The sequence below is a fragment of the Saprolegnia parasitica genome, assembly GCF_000151545.1.
Source record: "Saprolegnia parasitica CBS 223.65 unplaced genomic scaffold supercont2.142, whole genome shotgun sequence".
NCBI classification, from domain to species: domain Eukaryota; phylum Oomycota; class Saprolegniomycetes; order Saprolegniales; family Saprolegniaceae; genus Saprolegnia; species Saprolegnia parasitica.
In genome coordinates, this window is record NW_012156536.1 from 59,873 (window position 1) to 72,439 (window position 12,567).

At 58.7% G+C, this 12,567-nt stretch overlaps 5 protein-coding genes across 5 annotated transcripts; 2 read left to right on the top strand and 3 right to left on the bottom strand.

Moving 5' to 3' along the window:
* Positions 1 to 101: 101 nt before the first annotated feature.
* SPRG_14747 (hypothetical protein) lies at positions 102 to 390 on the bottom strand (the record flags this gene model as incomplete). The annotated part of the gene is made up of 2 exons (XM_012354016.1): positions 102 to 108; positions 158 to 390. The coding sequence occupies 2 exons, from the start codon at positions 388 to 390 to the stop codon at positions 102 to 104; spliced, it is 240 nt and encodes a 79-aa protein (XP_012209406.1).
* Positions 391 to 657: 267 nt separating this feature from the next.
* SPRG_14748 (hypothetical protein) lies at positions 658 to 4,747 on the bottom strand (the record flags this gene model as incomplete). The annotated part of the gene is made up of 16 exons (XM_012354017.1): positions 658 to 1,569; positions 1,617 to 1,702; positions 1,753 to 1,925; positions 1,975 to 2,093; positions 2,149 to 2,286; positions 2,334 to 2,475; positions 2,519 to 2,715; positions 2,764 to 2,940; positions 2,986 to 3,457; positions 3,508 to 3,727; positions 3,780 to 3,846; positions 3,899 to 3,985; positions 4,033 to 4,111; positions 4,168 to 4,279; positions 4,327 to 4,375; positions 4,427 to 4,747. 16 exons carry the CDS (start codon positions 4,745 to 4,747, stop codon positions 709 to 711), a joined length of 3,300 nt encoding a protein of 1,099 aa, XP_012209407.1. The 3' UTR covers positions 658 to 708.
* A 948-nt stretch (positions 4,748 to 5,695) lies between these two features.
* Positions 5,696 to 6,985, top strand: SPRG_14749 (hypothetical protein). Its single transcript, XM_012354018.1, has 4 exons — positions 5,696 to 5,932; positions 5,976 to 6,511; positions 6,559 to 6,696; positions 6,753 to 6,985. Exons 1-4 carry the CDS (start codon positions 5,725 to 5,727, stop codon positions 6,930 to 6,932), a joined length of 1,062 nt encoding a protein of 353 aa, XP_012209408.1. The 5' UTR covers positions 5,696 to 5,724; the 3' UTR covers positions 6,933 to 6,985.
* Positions 6,986 to 7,328: 343 nt separating this feature from the next.
* SPRG_14750 (hypothetical protein) lies at positions 7,329 to 8,259 on the top strand (the record flags this gene model as incomplete). Its single annotated transcript, XM_012354019.1, has 4 exons — positions 7,329 to 7,610; positions 7,701 to 7,781; positions 7,827 to 7,871; positions 7,918 to 8,259. The coding sequence occupies 4 exons, from the start codon at positions 7,329 to 7,331 to the stop codon at positions 8,257 to 8,259; spliced, it is 750 nt and encodes a 249-aa protein (XP_012209409.1).
* SPRG_14751 (hypothetical protein) lies at positions 8,210 to 10,920 on the bottom strand. Its single transcript, XM_012354020.1, has 11 exons — positions 10,504 to 10,920; positions 10,330 to 10,454; positions 10,220 to 10,285; positions 10,107 to 10,172; positions 10,020 to 10,047; positions 9,708 to 9,968; positions 9,570 to 9,660; positions 9,417 to 9,519; positions 9,141 to 9,362; positions 8,991 to 9,081; positions 8,210 to 8,936 (listed from the first exon to the last, which is right to left on the bottom strand). The coding sequence occupies exons 1-11, from the start codon at positions 10,904 to 10,906 to the stop codon at positions 8,317 to 8,319; spliced, it is 2,076 nt and encodes a 691-aa protein (XP_012209410.1). The 5' UTR covers positions 10,907 to 10,920; the 3' UTR covers positions 8,210 to 8,316.
* Positions 10,921 to 12,567: the final 1,647 nt, after the last annotated feature.

The following is a 12,567-nucleotide window of genomic DNA, read 5'->3' on the forward strand; positions in this document are numbered from 1 at the left end:
GTGACCGCCGAGGCAAAAGCCCATCGAGCCGAACGCGCCGCTGCACCACGGCTGCGTCTTGGCCCACGCGATCGCCGCCGCATTGTCGCTGTCGTACGTGGTCACAAGCTTGGCGCTCTTGTCTGCGTTGCCCTTGTCCTTGCCAGCGTCGTCGTACGCGAGAATCGTGCCAATTGGGTTGAGCTCGTGGAACACTTCCTGCACGAGCACGACGTAGCCATGGCCCGCGACGTAGCGCGCCGTGCGCTCGATGGGCCCGGTCTGCTGGAAGATCTCGGAGAAGAGGAGGATCGTCGGGTACCGCGTCGACGCGTCCGTTGGGCGGTGGACATACGTCCGCATGACGCCCGTCGGCGTCGGCAGGTCCACGTGTTCGCTCACGATCATCATTTTTCAAATGGACGATGGCCAGCGACCGGCGACGTTGATTGGCCAATGTTGCGACCTTGGGGGTCGTACAAATCTGGACGACCCCGTTCGTGTCTATATGCACAACACCGTCAATTTGGCGTCTTCACTGGCAGCTGCTACCGCGACACCACGTGCTCTGCCAGGCTTGTAGCATTCCTCTCGTTTTGAACGTATTCGAACGAGTCCCTGGACTCGAGACCAATCCTGTATGGATGGCCTTGCTGTACGATCCACTGTACTACCAAGACACTGTTCACATTCTGTAATCAAAAAGTCAAGCCAACAGACCGGTTTATGCTACGCCGTGGTGGCGCGGCGGGCGCGGAACCGCCGCTGGAGCGTGTTGGCGACGCGGTGCATGGCAGCCTGGTTGATCAAGACGAAGATCTTATCGTCGGCGTGGACGATCGCGTCGGCGTACGGCGCCGTGTAGACGTAATCCTTTTGCGCGCCATTCCGGTGCGACGGCGCGCGCAAGAGACCAATCGGGAGCGCGACCGCGTGCCGCGTCGCCGCCGTCATCTTGTGGAAGAGGTCGCCGTACGTGAGGCGGAGGCGGCGCCATGGCTTGGGCACGTCGTAGAGCATAAAGACGTTTTTGCCGTCGAGGACGTGCTGGATGAAGACGTTGACGCTCGGGTTGAAGAAGCTCTGGATCAGAAGCTCGTCGGCCACGTAGCCCGGGAAGAGCGTGCCGCACATGAAGCGCTCCTGGAAGAACGTGTCGTTGTCTTCCATGTGGAACCGATGCATGAGCGCCGCCATCTGCTTGTTGGCCAGCGGATCCTCCGACGAGGCGGCCACCTCGCACTCGTGGTAGTTGCCCGTAAAGGCGTTCCGAAGCACGTGCAAGCCGTCGCGCGCGTCCACAACGCGGTCCTGGAACCAGTGCGGGAGGCGCAGAAGCGTCGAGGGCGGCGGCGCCACCGACAGCATCGACGACCGGTCGGGCTGCGAGAGCCGCGCGGGGGCGTCGAGCATCGGCAAGGCGGCCAGCGAGAGGTGGCGTTCCGAGTGGAACGAGGTGCTGCGGTGGAGCGGGTCCAGAAACTTGTTGAAGTGTTCGTCCTTGAGCTCAATGATCGAGAAGACGTTCGAGTCGCGGATCGCCGCGTCAATCAGGATCGCGTTAAAGATGGCTTTCGAGTCATCGTTGTTCTAGATTGGACACGCATGAGACAAGGGAAGACACAGCACGTGGGTACCCCTTCGGAGCCTTGGTCGAGCACGACGATGGCCGATGCGTTATACACGCCTGCGCGCACGAGCGTGCTGTGCTTTTGCGGCGAGCCTACGCGATCGAGTGGTCACCGAGCCGTCCTCCCAATCTCGTCGTCGCACCTTGGACGTGGTAGACGTCGCCAAAGACGCTGAGCTGCGCCCACGCGCTGCTCGTGAACGTGGCGGGATCCACAATCACGACGGGGACCGGTCCGGTTACGTGGTCCTTGCGCAGCGGCCGCAGAAAGTTCACGAGCCGCGACATGGAGTGCCCACCCGAGAGCGACACGCCGCTAGACGCACAGGTGTGTGAGCCAAGAAAAAGATAGCGCGTAGAAGGACCTGCAAATGATGATGTGGTCGCCAGCACGGATGAGGTCGGCGGGCGGACTCGGCGGCGCGTCAAGCGTCTCGAGCCGGTCAATGTACGACCGCACGTTCTGTGGAATCGCCTTCTCGACCTACACCAAGCAAGACGTGAGCGACGGTAGTGTACACTACGTCGGAACGTCGTACGTTGTGCCGGGCCCGCTCGGCGCGCGCCACGAGGTTGGGACGCGCGCGCAAAAGCGCGGCCATCGAGTGACTCCGAAAGAGGTTGCCGACCGCCGAGTAGCGGACGAGGTCCTTCATCGAGTCGGCGATGACATACACCTGCGCGAATTCGATCAGAACGGCCGCAGACAGACAAGCGGTACGACCTTGGAGGACGGTTGGATGCGCTGTGTGTGCCCCGGGTTGCAGTGCACGTCTTGGTGGTGCTCGATCGCAATCACGAGCACCTGCCCCTGCGTCTCATCAAAAATCGCGACCGTGACGTCCGTAAACGTCTTGCCGTGGTAGCTACGGACGCGATGAACACACGTCTTGAACGAAGGACGTGTACCGTGCGTTGAGGTAGATGGAGTAGATCTCTTTGCCTGCGCCCGTGACGTACTCGTCCGCCCAGAGCGGGAGCGGCTCACCGTCGTCATTGGCGATCTTGCTGTCAAAGGACCCAATCAAGTTGGAGATGAGCGTCGAGAGGCCCTTGCAGCGACAGCTCAAGCCCATCAAACCGAGTTTGATTTCGTCCGAGCACACCTATCGACGAGTCGTTTATAGCGGCGGCACGAGCCGATTTCGCCCCACCAGGTGGTCGCTCTTGATGCCCGTGGCTTCCAAAAGCACGCGGTTCTCCGAGTTGACGAGCATCGCAAAGAGCTGTGTGTGCGCGCCCTTGTGGTTCGAGACCGAGAGGACGCGAAGCACATTCGCGGCATCTTCCTGGTTGGCGTTGGTCGCATACTTGTTGGGGATGAAAAACACCTACACATAGAATATGTCGTCGTCGCGCTCGGTGCCGTGACGCACCGCGAGCGCGTCATGCACTTTGGCCCGGTTGAGGTCGACTTCCTCGAGCGGCGATCCCGCGAGCATGGTCACCTTGCCGTGGTACTGCGGGTGGCTGCGGATGTACTCTTGCAGCGTGTTTTGGACTTCGCGCTCGATCTCTTCGTCCTGGAACTCCATGAGCACCACAACGTGCGCTTGCTGGTGAAACTGCTGCGGCCGGCGCAGTCGGCTGCCTGCCGTCGATGTCGTCGTCGAGAAGAGCGCTTCGTGGTCCGGGTGGAAGAACTCGCGGATGAAATCCATCACCTGCACCGCCGACGGGTTGCCGGTGACGACGACGTGCTGGACGTTGCGGCGCAACGTGTACTTGGTCCGGCCCATGCGCTGGTCCTCGTAGATAGCGACGAGCCGCGCCGTCTCTTGCGCAAACGTGTAGATGCCCGTGACAATGAAGAAGAGCACCGAGACGCGGCCGCACACGGTCTTGGGCCTAGAGGTCATTTTGGTCAGTTTTGAAAACGATCAAGTCCCACGACGCACGTAAAGTCGCCGTAGCCGACGGTCGAGACGGTCACGAGCATAAAGTAAAAGGACGTGAAGAGACTCATGGCTTCCGTGCAGAGCCCGGCGTCGTAGCCGTCCGTGTTGTTGCTCGGCACGAGGTCGCCCGCGCGGGTGGGGCACATGTACACGTGGAAGAAGTACGAGTCGGTACCCGGGATTTCGCCAAGGCGCTCGAGCGAGTAGAGCACGGCGGCCGCTACAACAGCAGTTCGTTCGATGCATTCGATCGCTTCGAGGGCATAGAGTACCAAAGAAGACGAGGCAGCCGGCCTTGATCATAAAGCCCACGAGCTGCGCATGGAACGACTTGTAGCTCTACAAACAGGTTGCGAGGAAGCATACGAATGGAAATACATGGGAGGCGAACCTCAAAGAGATGCTGCACAACGTAGTAGATGATGTACGACCGGAGAAAGGCGAGGTCGAGCCACGAGTAGCGCTCCTTGCCCGTCGTCTAGCCAAGAACATGAGAATCTAGCTGGTGCTAGAGTGTAGATGCACCGGCGTCGTCGCCAGCGAGAAATGCGACGCGATCGAGAGCAGATCAAAGAGGTTGGAGAGGCGGACGACGTGGTAAAACCTACAGAGAGAGACGCATTAGAGGCACGTTCGCATACGAATCGTCGAGAAGCGCACTTGTGCTTGGCGCCGAGCCAGCGAAGGACGTAGTTGAAGGCGCAGAGACCCATGAGGAGCGACTCGATCGTCCACGTGGCCGGGTCGAGGCTGAGCGCACCGGCCCGGGCAACTATGGACCGTGCATGAGCATCCGCTTTGTATCAATCGCCGACATACTCCAAGACATGCACGCGTAGAGCGACGCGACGAGTTGCACGCCGTAGGCCTATAACCACGTCGTCGTCGTGAGCAAGGCCAACGAGGATCGAGCGTGTACGAGCGAGTGGGCGAACGACGAGTCCCAGAACGACCGCATCTTCTCAATATGCTTGTTCTGCGCGAGGTCGAGCCACTCGAAGAGCACAGACGCGCCAAAGATCGGCGTCTGGATGAGCAGCCAGAGCTTCACTTGCTGCCAAATGAGGTGCCACGAGGCCGTGTAGCAGTTCTTATTGGTGTCGAGGAGGGCGCACGCCTTCTCGGCGATCAAGGGCGCGACCACGGACGTCGTCGAGTTCATGAAGCTGTCCCAGTCCGGCACGAACGTGTCGTTGACCCACGAAGCGTTCTTGAAGCGTGTAGAGACCTGCTCGAGCATGCTGCTTTCGGCCCTGCAGTCGCGATGCCAGATGCATTAGCTACGGTACCCGTCGCCCAATCAGCGTGGGGCTGCGTTCGCCGCCTGCGATTGGCTGTTTCCATGGAACCGAAGTTGCGGCCTCGTGTCGTGTTTAAAGTATACCCATTCGAAGTTGCACCAGATGGCGTACAATTATTATTCATCATATTGTGGCATCGAATAAAAAATCTGCGGCACAGTATAGCAATACCTTGTCAAAAATCGCTGCGGCTCAAAATAATTTCGAAGCGATGCGTACCCGAGGAACTTCGAATCGAAGCTCACGCCGACGTGATCGCTTCGTGGACGCAGCCGAAGGGTTAGAAACACCCAACTTTTCGAGTCGGCTGTGGCCACGGCAGCGTTGGTCGCTATCGTATAAAGCTCTCTTGCACATGCAGTCGTCGAAGGCCGCTGCATTCGTGTCCCGTATAATATCTGCATTGTGCGAGTCGCTCTCTGGGCTCATTTTTTCTGGTTCCGAGACGACGTGTGAAAGATACCAGATCCAGATTCTGAAGCAGTCCGCGATTCTCGTAGCACTTGATCACTGGCGTGTTGTCGATTTCCCGCCACAAGAATTCCCTTCGCGAGCTGGCTCCACCGCTTGGCGTGAAGAGTCCGAGACGAGCGATCCCATTGCGATCTTCCAACGCCGTCACAGTCACTGTCTCGTATACACCCTCGTGGCAGATTGTGGGGTCGGAACGGACAAGGGTGTGGACAAAGTCGTCATGCAGCCCACGGCAGGACCCTGGGATGTCCATGGACGCCGGTATCTTTCCCCAGGTTGCGTGGGGGCATCCGGTCCTAGTTGTAGGCCGAGTTGAAGTGCGGAGGTGGACCTTCGCGACTAATTAGGCGCGGAATCGCCTGTGATAAGGATCATTCGAAAATCGGGGCTTCGAAAAAATCTTTGTCATTTTTGGAATTGCCCCGTGGCCCAGAAGCGAAGTATGTTGACCGAGGTGGTTGACGTCAAGAAGTTCCACGACTATGGCTTCGAGTGCATGGGGCTCTTCGCCAAGGACGATCTGCCCAAGGGCACGCTCATCTGGTACTCGCAGGACATTGACGTCGTCGACATCTACACCAAGGCCGAGATCCTCGCGCACCCGCAGAAGGACACGCTCATCACCTACTCGTACATGCGCGGCGACGACAGTACATTCCATGGCCATGGCCTATGGCTAATGCCTCCATGTAGAGTTTGGCACGACGCTGAACCCGTCGTCCGACCCGAGCTGGTATTTTAACCACTCGTGCGACCCGACGACGTGGTACGAAGGCGACGAGCGCATCACGACGTGCCGCGACGTCAAGAAGGGCGAGCAGCTGACGTACGACTATGCGTGCACCGAGACCGAGTCGTCGATGCACTACGGCTTGCAGTGCCTATGTGGCACGGCGGCGTGCCGTGGCGTGCTCACGTTCTCCGAGTGGCGCTCGCGCAAGTTCATTAAGAAGAACCGCGACCATTTGAACGACCACGTGTGGAAAAAACACTCGGAGAACAGTTGGTATGACCCGCGCGCCGAGGTGCGCACCAAGTCGGGCGATGCCATGGGGCTCTTTGCGCGCCTTCACAAGGACGCGGTGATCAAGAAGGGCGAGATTATCTGCGTCTTCTCGGGCAAGATCGTGCACCGCGACCACATCTTGGAGCCGGGCGCTGTCTCGAAGCGCGACTTTGAAATGTCGTTGCAGGTGGCGCCGACGCTGTGGCAGATTCCGTCGTGGAAGGTATGCAGATGCGCATTTTGTGATCCGATCTCGAAAGCATGGTGCAGGAGAGCGGCGAGAAGTGCGACACAAGTGACTACATCAACCATTCGTGCGACCCGTCGTGTGGCATGAAGGACTCGGTCACGGTGCACGCCATCCGCGACATCTACCCCGGTGACGAGATCACGATCGACTACGCCATGGTATGGCCTCGTGCCCTTCTTCTTTTAGCGATGGACCCAATAAATCACTTGCGTAGGTCAACGACGGCAGCATGGAGCAAGAAAGCGACAACTTTGACTGCCAGTGCGGCAGTGCCAGCTGCCGCGGGCGCATCACGTCAACGGACTGGCGTCTTCCCGAAGTCCGCAGCCGCCTTGGCGAGCACTTTTCGCCCTTCGTCAAGGAGCTTGTGCTGCGTGCCCAGGAGACGCCATAGGATATACTAGCTCTACAGGTGTAACAAGCACCTCAATTCTGATGTATACGACGACGCACTTGGGTGCATCGAGCGCGCGCCTGCGATGTGGACAGACCATCGATCTGATCGGCGAGCTGGTCCATTGACAGAGCCGAGGCAGCTGCGCCGCATAGATGTTCCAGGGAGGAATCTGCGTGTCGATCATGGTGATGCACCGCGGCTGTAGCGTCGTCGAGGCCCACGGACTCATCGAGGTGCAGAGAAGATCGCAATTTCGCGATCTTTGACCAGGCTGACAATAAGATCGGAGTCGGCATGTTGGACTTCTCTGCTTCTGGATTGGCCAAAATGGCAGGTGACTGACCAATCAAAGCGGTGGGATCGGCATATCCAAGAAGCGAGGAAGCGAGCAAGATGCAGCAAGTCTGCGACTGGTCGATGGCCGTGCCGATCGCCCGTGGCCGCCTCATGCCCATGGCGCCTCTGGTTATGAAGGGCGATCCAGGCTCGGGGAGGCTCGTGCTGGACTTGTCCCTGCCCGTGCCGCCACCACGGTGCGCCGTTGGCATCTCGCAAGCGACCATGGGCGTGAAGAAGGAAGAAAAGTTTCCAAGCCCAGCGCATCTTGTTGTTTCGCCGAGTCAAGTACCAAAGCGCCCATACCCCGAAGAGGCTTACGCTAACAACGTTCGCAACGTACGGCGCGCTTTCGACCGGCGCTGCTCCGTCGAAAGTCCCAGCAAGTCCTCGGCCACCCCGCCTGCTTGGCCGCAGCAACGTCTGCAGGCAGCGCCTTCACTAGAGCCCGAGTTGATGAACGCCTTTGTGAAGCTCGAGACCCGGCCACTGCAAGACGCAGCGCCACGGGTCGACTTGAACGCGTAGGATGCATACTGATATGCCTTGTTGCAGGTCGCCACCGCTGGCCACCCCGCGCCGCGTGCATCGTGGGCTGCAGTACGTTTTATGAACCCGACAAAGGATCTCCACGTCAACTGTGTAGCTTCCAGACTTTGTCGCTCCGATTCCGATCTTTGTATCAGTCGCCGCGCCAACGCCGGCCATCCCGCCAGAGCTTGAAGCACCAGCACCGGACCCTTCCAGCTCGATGCTTCTTGAAGATACGGAAGTGCGGTCGCCGGTGGCGTCAATCGACACCGTGGGTAACGATGCTGATGACGACGCCCGGGATGACGATGACAGAGACGAACTACCTTCGCAGCCACCGATGCTGGACGACGTCGATGTGTACTACGGCGGCGGCGGGTTTGAATGGACAGCCGGCAACGTCGTTGGCGAGGTGGGCGAAATGTACGAGCTGTCGCAAGACGGGCATCGATTGTAACTTTCAAACGATAGTGTTGCGCTGTGCATATGCTAGTATGTGGCGCACTTGACCTCTTTACTGCTCGGAGCTGCCAGTGCAGACTTCCTCAAAGAGCCGGAGGATCATGAGCGGGTTGCCGTTCGTGGCCTGCAGCTGCGGGCTCGTGCACAGGAGCTGCGCCAACTCGGTCGGCGACAGAGTTGTCTTGGGCTCGGCCACCTGCAGTCGCGCGTACTGCATTCTATCCATGGGCTGACTATTGAGCTTCGCAAAGAGGGTCGCGGCGTCCAAGGGCGAGAGCGGCGGCACCGCGTATGTCGCCCGCAAATACACCTTGTCGTTGACGAGCGGCATCTCAAAGGCCTCTTGCGCCGTGAGCAGAATGCGCAGCGACCGGTGCGACTTGAGAAGGTACTCGACAACCTTTTGGAGCCGCTCTCGCAGCGCGTTAGTTGCCAAGAGCAGATCGCAGTCGTCGATGACAGCAAACGCCGGCCAATCCGAGAGGTCGCCGGTGGCCTTGAGCTTTTGGAGAATGGTGTGGCCGAGCCGTGCCGCGTACGCCGCGTCGTCTTCGTTGGGGACGCACCGGAGCTGCTTCTGGAGCTCGCCGATCGAGGCCATGCACACGCGGTGCCATCCGCGCTGGCGCACATCCATGTAGCGAGCGATCGCGGTCGCCATCTCCGTCTTGCCTAGATACACATGCATGTTGGTTCCCAGACTCGAGAGACAATGACGACTCGTACCGATGCCGTGGTCGCCCGTGAGCGTCACAACACGGTTCGTCTCGAGCAGCATAAAGACATTGTACATGTCCAGATTGCGAAAGCCAAAGTTCTAGCATCCGCAACGTAGTATCAATGTATCAAGTATCACCAGCACAAAACAGTCCCTACCGTGCACGTGGTTTCGAGCATGGTCGGGTACATGAGCGACGTCGTTGGCGTCAAGGCTGTAGGCTCGTCTTGCGTGGTGGCTTCCATCCACTGCGACGCATCCCGCAAATCGTCCTCGAGTGACGACGACGAATTCGATTGGGGCTGCCGCTTTTCCTTGGGCGGGAAAATGGGCACTTCGTGGTTGCCGTCCACTGGCAGCAAGATAAACTTGCGCGCGACCTAGCGATCGTTGGTATCATTTACGCCGAGAATTGCTGTCTGAGCGAGGCCTACCTCGGCGGGGTTGGCCGTGCTATGCAGCACCGCCACCGCGCGTTGGCCCACGTCAAACGCTTCTTGGACGGTGCGCCCCGATGCAATCGACCCGTAAAAGTGACTACAGACAGAGAACGCATAAAGATGGATGCGTTCTCGGTCGCAAGGTACCGCGTAAAGGCGATCGCTGCCTTGTCCTCGAGCTCGGACGCGGGCTGCGTTGCGATGACGTGCTTGACTCCGCGAGCCAAGAAGGCCGCCGCTACGCCGCGACTACTGAGATTGCCATAGGATCGGAGTGGCGACTACCGATATTGGCCGACGCGCACGACGAGAGAAACACGAGCCGCAGCGCCATCTTGTCTGGTAGCAGCTCCATGATCTCGGCGGGGCTCACGGGCACGGCGGGCCCTGGCATCGATCCTTCCATGTACAGCCATTGGTCGTTGCCGTGGCCCGTAAAGTGCAGAATGGTCAGCGATGCACTCCACTCGCGGAACGACTGTTTGGTCGCGAGCCGCGTGTACACGTGGATTGGCTTGTGCACCGCGTGGACCTGGGCGGCGGCACCTACACGAGCGGGGCGTTCTAAAGTATACAATCAACAAAAAGTGGTTTTACCTTCCGAGTCTTCTGTGAGCGACTTTTGCTAGCACGTAGCATCGCATGAGCATCGAAATGAAATAGGGTAATGCGAAGAGGACGCACGAATTTGTCGAGGGCCTTCTTGAGGACATCCCGCACCGAGTGGTACTCATTCCGAAAGTCGAGTTCCTACACGCAAGGTATTGTCGTGCATCCTCGAGACAGCCTGGACGAACCGAGAGTGGCGACGGCGTTCCTGTCGCATGATCCAGCTCGACCAACGGCGACGCAAAGAGGATGCCCTGCTCGAGCGTAAGGGCAACCATGTCGTACACGAAGGACGTACGATGCTCGAGTCGTCTTCGGACCGGTCTTCGACGCGGTAGGCCACCAGCGGCTTCTTGTTCTTGTCCTCCAAGAGGACAATCATGTCCCGTTCGTGGAGCTGCACGAGGTCATCCGGCTTGCGCCCTACACGCACGTATGCAATCGCTGGCGAATGCTACAGGGTAATTCGTACGCAGGCGCTTGCCGTTGAGCGTGACGGGGTTGTGGCTAAAGTTGGCGATGCGCAGGCTCATGCTGCCGTCGGCCGCGAGGTCTGCCGAGAAGGTGCACATGAAGCGGCTCAGGCGGTGGTACGTGGCGTCGTCGGTAAAGACGCTGCGAAAGTCGGCGCGCAAGAGCGCGGCAAAGTTGTTGTAGTCGCGCGAGACGTCAATGATGCCAAGCCCGAGCGAGTACATTTCGTGGACCTGCTCGGCAGAGAGCGCGCAGTCGGGGCTTAGCACCAACCGCAGCGCGCATGGCTGGCGCTCGAGGTCGAACGAATCATACCGGAGGCGCTTCCGCGCTGGCAGCGCCATGGCGCTAGTGGGCCGCTTCTCGGGCTCGTGGCGACTCGGGCTCGGCGTGCCTGGCATGCCGAGGAGGTATTATTAACCAATGCGGTCGTGTGATTGGCCAAAAAGCCGACCAGCGACTGACATTGTAAGTTTGTATGCCCGAGGGCAAACTACAGGTATCCGGCCCAATCTCCATGACCCACGTTGCTCATACTGGGTAACGTTATCGTTAGTGAGGAAAGATTGATATTCGGAAGTTCCGAGGGTATAATTTAGGGCACGAAGCATCCCCACCGTGCTGCCAACAACCCTCGATCTCAAATTTCTGACCGTGGTTTTCAGTTTGAGTTTTCTTGCTGGAAAAACGCGGTTCCACGACAAGATCGTGCCCCTTCAAGATCGTCACGCACCGACATCGCGTTCAGTGGCACTTCTTCTGGCTCCTTGTGACCAAGCTTGATGTGCACACGCGCAGAGACCTCTCCCGAATGAATGCAAGGAAGCCGTTACCACTGGTCGGGCAGACGGTGGTCGTCGGTACGTGCCGCAGCGTACCGAATTCCGCGCTCGATCGACTACCACCGCAAGGTGGCAAGCAGTTCGAAGTGTACATGATTCTGTGTCGAGACAAGTTGAGCTCAAGTTGGCTCTGTAACTGCCAACTACTGTACAAGGTTCTCATCATCACGGTTTCACTTCGCGGGAAGACATGACATCATCCACCCCGAGTGCAGCATAGCGGATTGTACTGCAGCATCCTAGCGCTTGGCTATGCGGGTACGAGACGTCGTCCATCCATTATTCGCACTGCACGATCGCTGTGCGTCGACTCGCAGAGTAGGACGCTGAGCAGCAGCTACACCTCTCTCTGGGTGGTGGAAGGCGTTGCGAGCGTCCACCATCCCGGGTCTCGGGTTTCTACGTAGATGGAGCTTGTCGAGTCGACGGCGACCGAACTTTCGCGACCGCTTTTGCAGCCACCACGTTGGCTTTGTCAAAATTCTGTCACGTCGGCGCTGGACGCGCACCCAGAAGCGGCCCCGTGGCGCCCCAACAATCTGTTTCGTGTCAAGTCGAACGACCGCCCGCGTGCGACATACACCTGGTTCAACAAACTGTCCGACGCTTCAACGCGGTCAGTGGTCACGACGTTCTCCCCGCTCTCTCTGCATTCATCGTCGGTACAGAACGAAGCGTTTCATGGCGCTGTTATAACAGCCCCCTTTAACACGTCATCCTGTACTGATGTACCGACGTGGTGTCGCACCACGACACTCACGAGATGTGGCAAAGACACGCACGCAGGTATAGTGCGACACAAAGGAAGCAAAAGTCTTTATGCTGACGCTCATCCCCTTCCTTGTGGTCGACTTGATCAGAGGCGCGTCTGCCCGCGCCCTCGGCGTCACTGCCACGACGTTCTGTGCAGTGACTTGATCTTTGTATGCGCTGCCGGACGCAGGCGACGCGCTGGGGATTGCAGCTTAAAGCGAGCCAATCAAATGCAAGCTGCTGGTCGATGTGCGCGTTGAAATGCGGTCTAAAATATGCTTTTATATGACGTATTGGCTATGTCACAGGTGATCCAATTTTTATCTACCGATTTGTATTGCGAAATTGGCGGTTTCGTGGCGCAGATAGCGTGGGACGTTATAACTGTTGCGACAAGATTCGATTCTTCCCTGGCCAGTGCTGCCGTCGTCATGTGCTGGGAAACTTGAAGCGTCGGCCCATTTCTA